Consider the following 6351-nt stretch of genomic DNA (forward strand, 5'->3'; position numbering starts at 1 on the left):
CAAAGACCTGACACCCACGTTTTTCACGCTGCACCCCACAGGCCAGCCCGGCCCCACCAGCGCCACATCGGAGCATCTGAGCGGTGCAGCCACCCCAAGATGGTCTCTGCCGGCCCCCCTTCCCTCCCACTCACAAGCCCAGGCCTCTGCGTGTGTGCACGGGGGGAGGTCACAGCTGGGAACCCCGAGGCCCAGGGAGAGAGCCGGGGCCCCTCCAGCTCGGAGCGCGCAGGGGCAGGTGGGCGGACGCGGACGCCCACACCTACCCGGTTCTCGTCGTAGATGATCTGCACGAGGCTGCGATGCTTCGACTCGATGGGCGGCGGCGACACGGGCTTCTCGGGCTCGGGCGGCTTGGCGGCCTCCTCCTCCAGCTGTTGCTGTGGGAAGGAGAGCGCGGTGGTGAGCGCGCCCGGCGGGCGGAAGGAGAGGCAGGCGGAGCGGCGGCCCGGGCTGGTGGCCGCGCACAGGAAGTCAGGCTGCTAACCATTTCCTCTGAGTCACCCGCGGGGACTCCGAGCCCTGCAGGGGCCCTGACAACCCGGTGGGGATGGAAGGGTCCAGCCCGGGGCCCGGCTCCAGCTGCGGGCTCTGCAGCCGGCGGCCTGGGCGTCCCCCCCCCCCGACCTGGGGACCCGGCAGCAAGCTGAGCATCCGCAAGCAGCGTCACCCTGCTGGGCCTCAGTTTTCCCTTCTGTAAAATGGGGCTGATCCCTGTGCCTCCGGAGAGGGCTGCCGGGAGGAAAGGATGAGCGAGGGCGCACGCAGCACTGCCCGGGGCTCGCCAAGAGCCAGCTGCCCTCGCCCTCTCGCTTCCCCACAGGAGCCGGCGTCCCCCGAAGGCTGTGTGGACTCTGGAGCCGGACTGTGGAGCCTGGAGCCCCCTTCCTCCGCCGCCCTACTCTCTGAGCCTCCCTTTCCTCGTTGGGAACATGGGGGTGATCAAAGGTGCTACCCGAGACTCTGCAAAGCACTCGGCACCCGGCAAGTAGCTCTCCGTCATCGCCACCTGCCCCCTGGTCCTCACACTGGCCCCCTCCGAACGCCACCGAGCCCTCCCCATCACGCTGCCGTCCAGCCAGAAGCCGGGCGCCTGCGTGGGCGCACATCTCGGCTCGTTCGAATTAAACTACGCTGCACGCTCAGTTCTCAGCCGCGCACAGTAGGATGACGGCACAGACGTCCCCGCCGTCCCAGAAAGCTCCACGGCACCGCACAGAGCAGCACCCTCGTCCGATGAACGTCAAGGACACAGAACGAGCCGGCACGCGGACCATGCTCAGCCCACACCCACAGCCACGGGGACCGACGTCCCCGTCTCCGTCGCGGCCGCTGGACCAGAGGCCAGAGCCGCCGCCGCCACAGCCCGGCGCCCCACCTGCTTCTTCTTCAGCTTGGAGATCTGCTGCTCCACCATGGTGATCTCGCGGTCCACGCGGTCCATGCTCTGGATCAGCTCCTCCTTGGACAGCCGCGGCGGCACCAGCTCCAGCTCGGGGTCGGCGTGCGGGGGGCTGGGAGGGGACACCGGCTCCAGCTTGCCCGCCAGGCTGCGCTCCTGTGGCCGAGAGAAACGGGCACGGGGTCAGCAGGGGGTCAGCAGGGGGACCCCCAGTCGATGTTCTTGGCTTCACTGAGCATGGGGGTCTCTGTTGCGACTGCTCAGCTCTGATGTTGTGTGAGGAAAGCAGTCACAGACGCGATGTAAACAAACGGACGTGGCTCTGTGCCAATAAAACTTTATTCACAGCAGCAGGCACCCCCGAGGTCCCAGCCCTGGCTGCAGGCCCCAGCACCCGTCCACGGCCTGTCCCAGGGCGGCTCACCCACCGGCCCTGCCTTCGCCCACCCTGGTCCCCCTGCCAGCCGGGCCCTTCCCGCTCATCTGCACAGGGCACAGCCTCCCTGCCCTCCCACGGCGCCTCCTCCCAAGCTCCCCCTCCCCCTCCCCAACACTCACTCCGTCTTGTCCTCCCACCAGACCCACCTGCTCGAGAACAGGCACCAAGACCCCCGACCTCCGCCCCCAGGGCCGGGCCCCGGCGGACCCTGTACGAACACCCATTTTCGATGCTCAGTCTGAACCCGCCAGTGACAGAATATCCCCTCTGGTGCAAACGGAGAAAACGCTAAGAATGGGACGCACCGCCCCAGCCGGCACGGCCCAGTGGTTAGAGTGTTGGCCGGCACACCAAAGGGCCTCGGGTTCGAGTCCTGGTCAAGGGCACATACCTGGGTTACAGGTTCGATCCCCAGTCCCGGTCGGGGAGTGTGCGGGAGGCAACCGATCCATGTGTCTCTCTCACATCGATGTTTCTCTCTTACTCTCCCCCCCACCCCCCCACTTCCACTCTCTCAAAAAAAAAATAAATGGGAAAAATATCCTTGGGTGAGGATTAACAACAAAAAATTCCATTAGCCTCTTTAATTTGTCAGTATTTTTCTGCTTTGTATAATAAAGTTGTTTTTAAAAACCAGTTAAACAAACAAGGGACCCCTTCGCTGGGTTACCCCGACTCCATCCCACCAACTCAAGTTTATTAGCGCTCGCCTTTAGGCCCTTGGTCCAAACCCCCGTCCCCTTGGGCCCCTCCCAGCCCCGTGGCCTCAAGCAGATCACGCACGGCCCCTGCCTCAGTTTCCTCATCTGCGCAATGGGGCCATGCCCACCTTCCAGCCGGGGAGGAGGCGGGAGTGAGCTCACACGTGCAGAGCGCTCAGCTCAGAGCCGGGCGCGTTGTACGCGCTGCATGAGCCCTGGCTGATGGCCCGGCCCCGAGGCCCCGGCTCCAGGCCTGGCAGTGAGGGGGGGACCCAGCCCCCGCTCAGCGCCCGCCCAGCGCCATTCCTCAAGGCCAAGCCGGCAGCTGCAGGCAGGGGGAGGCCCGGCCGGAGGAACTCCAGGCTGCGCCTCCCCGCCCCCACGGCAGCTGCTCAGAAGACAGAGGACACATTATTCCCGGGGACAACTGCAGCCACAGCGGCTGCCAACTGCCTCCCCTCCTGCCCCCGGGACACGGGGACGGCGGGCACCTGACTCCCTCCAGCACCAACCACACCGGCCGAGGCTCGTGTGTTCCAGCCCCTGGGAGCCTTCGCACGGCCCGTGCCCTCTGCCCTGTGCCCCGCCGCGCACCTCCACGCCGGCTGAAACCAGACCCGCAGGCCCCTGGACCGGGAATCAAACCCCTAACCCTTGGGTGGGCGGACTGGAGCTCTAACCACTGAGCCACTGGCCAGGGCCACACGGCCAACCTCGAGCTGTGCGTTTCCCTAACACGGCTCCTTCCACGTGTGCATGTCATCTCGAGCTGTCAGGGTACCGTCCCCGGGGCCAAGTCCTCCCGGAATGGGACGGGACGGGACGGGACGGAGGGAGCCGGCGTGGCCTCCAGGTGGTCCCGATGGCAGCTGCCTTCATTCCAGCCCAAAACTGCGGGAGGGAGACAGCAGACCAGGCCCAGCCGGCTGCCAGGCCGCAGCGGGCACCGGCTTCCCCGCCAGAGGCCTGGCTGTGGGAACGCAGGCCGGCCAGGAGGAGCCCGCACTGTGCGGAATGAGGCGGGGCAGACAGACCCTCGTCCCCGAGCCGGGCAGGGGCCGGTCGGCGAGGGCGTCCAGCTCAGGCAGGGGCCGCGCAGAGGCGAGAGGGAGGCAGCTCTGGGCGGGAAGTGTGGCCTTGAACGTGGGGGGAGTGGACACACCGAGACCACGTGGTGGACAGCAGAGCCTAGAGATCAACAGCCCTGGCCGGCAGGCTCAGTGGTTGGCGTCTCAGCCTGCACACCGGAGGGTTGAGGGTTCGAGACCCGGTCAAGGGCAGGTACCTGGGTTGCAGCTTCCATCCCCGCCCCCTGTCGGGCCACCTATGGGAGGCAACCAATTGATGTCTCTCTCTCATATCGATGTCTCCCTCTCTCTCTCTCTCTCTCTCTCTCTCTCTCTCTCTGGCTGCCCCTCTCCCTTCCACTTTAAAAGGAAAAAAAAAACAGAAATCCCATCAAATTCCTGTCTGGAGCAGCAGCTGAAGCCCAGGCGGCAAACGCGGAAACCATCTGACGCGGCCGAGCGGCCGCCCCGGCTCCCTCCCGCCCGGCGATGCTCACTCTTTCCAACCCTCTCGGCAGCCTGGAGCCAACACGGGGCCCGGCCCTCCCAGCCCTGGGGTCCAGGAAGAGAAGGGAGACAGACAGACACAGAGTCAGACAGAGGAGCCGGCAGTCAGACACACAGACAGACAGGACACAGAGACAAAGACGAAGGCAGAGAGACAGACACAGACACAGAGACACCCCCCACTGCCCCTCCCCGCAGGCACACAGAGGCAGGGACAGCCAGACAGACACAGAGACAGACACAGAGGAGAGGGGGCCCCCGGGAGCCACGAGGGGGACAGGGACGAGCAGACGGACTGGGGACCACGTGGGGCACCGACCCTCCCAAGCACCGACGGCCCCAGCCCCGTCCTGGAGAGCCGTGTGGGCCGACCAGGTGGGACCCACCCGTTCTCTGGGCTGACGGGCATTCGTGCCCGGACACCCCCCGCCCCCCGCGTGGGGCTCCGTCCCCAGGGAGGACGTCCGGCCCGGCTGGCGTGGCCCTGTGCCCGGGACATACATCCCACTCCAGGGAACAGCGATTCACGGGGCGCGTCCCTCCCAGGAGGCTGAGCAGCCAAGGGAGGAGGAACCAGACGCGGGTGCTGGGGGGCGGGGACAGCAGGCCCTGGGAGGAGGGAGGCAGCGGCCGCCCGGCAGACCAGAGGGGAAGCAGTGGCAGGACAGCCTGGCGGACAGGGCTGCGCTTCAGCGCCCTCCCCCGCTCCCCACGGCCACGGGCCAGTGGCTTCCGCCGAGCCTGGGACTCCGTCTACGCAGGTGGGACTTCCCGGGGCTAAGACAGTGCCTGACAGGCAGCCAGCACTCGCTTCGTGTGAGCTCGCCACACCATCACCACCACCGGGGACGCGCCCTGTGTGCCGGCTCCCAAGTGAAGGAGCCGCCTCGGCCTGAAATCCCACCATCCAGGCCCATCCTGCGTCAGGCAGAGAAGAGGATCCCGCAGGCCCGAGTGGACCCCTGCCCTCCACGGCCTGGCTCCCAGGCCCCAGCCACGCCCACCAGTGCCGCAGCGAGATGAGCGCTGATCTCGCCCGGCGGCTGGGAGGCCGTTCACGAGTGAATGTGTGTGTCCCCGTGGGTGTGGAGAGCCTCATGGAACTGCTCACACGCACAGCGGGGACACCCGCCACGCGGCCTCCGTCCCCGCCCCTCCCCAGGCGCCGGGTGAGCCTGGGGGACAGAAGCCCCTCAGTCTGCTTCCTCCGTGTAAGCGGAGGTCCCGGGAGCCGTCGGCTCACTGCCCTGTGTTTAGTGAACAGCAGAACCCCACCCCCCGCAGCAGCGAACCACAGGGCTGAGCTTCTGCACAGTCTCCACCATCACCTCTGTTTTTTAAAAAATATGTTTCTATTGATTTCAGAGAAGAAAGGAGAGGGAGAGAGAGAAACGTCAATGATGAGAGAGAATCATGGATCGGCTGCCTCCTGCACGCCCCCCACTGAAAATCGAGCCCACAACCCGGGCATGAGCCCTGACCTGGAATCAAACTGTGACCTCCTGGTTCCTAGGTCGACGCTCACCACTGAGCCACGCTGGCCGTGTTCGAGTTCCTCTTTTAAGGAGTGGAACCAAAGAGCGCTCCAGGACTTCGGGGGCGTGGCGGGCCTGCAGTCCGCACACTCTCTCCAGCCTCAGCCCTGACCCTCCTCTCGCTGCCCAGCCGCGGCCCACGCTGTGCCCCAACCTGCCCCCCGCACGCAGCACAACCGCAGCAGAAGCGCCGGGCCTTACCTTGGCCAGGTCCTCGGAGCCGCCGGGCTGGCTGGCGGCCAGCAGGGGTGCGGGCCGCAGCAGGGAGTCGGGCAGCAGCTCCAGGCGGGGGCGCTTGCTGTCCGTGAACTCCATCTCCGACTTGCCCAGCTCGGGCAGGTAGGAGTGCGACTCGGGGCGCAGGTGGAGCTCCTGGGACCTGTGGGGGGCGAGGGCACAAGCATCACCTCGACCGGCCGTCCTGCCGAGCGCCGGTCGGGCGCCCCGCCCTCCTCGATCCCACAGGAGAGGCGCCCGCTCGCCCAGGACGCACGGGACCCAAACCCAGACCCACGCACGGACTGCTGTCTGCAGGGAGAGTGGACCCGGACCCGCACACCCTCACTCCCGAGTGTGGCCCGGGGACCAGAGCGTCAGCCCCTCTCTCCCTACGTCCCCCACAGGCCCCCCGTCCCCGCCAAGCTGGTGACAGATGCTGAATCTTGAGTCCCAACTAGACCTGCTGAGTCACTGTCTGTGG

The 6351-nt window shown here is 66.7% G+C and overlaps 1 protein-coding gene across 1 annotated transcript; it reads right to left on the reverse strand.

Moving 5' to 3' along the window:
* Positions 1-266: 266 nt before the first annotated feature.
* On the reverse strand, positions 267-6032 carry LOC102439329 (nuclear receptor corepressor 2-like; the record flags this gene model as incomplete). Its single annotated transcript, XM_006109197.3, has 3 exons — positions 5853-6032; positions 1379-1558; positions 267-380 (listed from the first exon to the last, which is right to left on the reverse strand). Coding segments are annotated over exons 1-3 (408 nt in total), but the record flags the coding sequence as incomplete, so codon positions are not given.
* Positions 6033-6351: the final 319 nt, after the last annotated feature.

The sequence above is a fragment of the Myotis lucifugus genome, unplaced genomic scaffold, assembly GCF_000147115.1.
Source record: "Myotis lucifugus unplaced genomic scaffold, Myoluc2.0 scaffold_6871, whole genome shotgun sequence".
In the NCBI taxonomy this organism is placed as follows: domain Eukaryota; kingdom Metazoa; phylum Chordata; class Mammalia; order Chiroptera; family Vespertilionidae; genus Myotis; species Myotis lucifugus.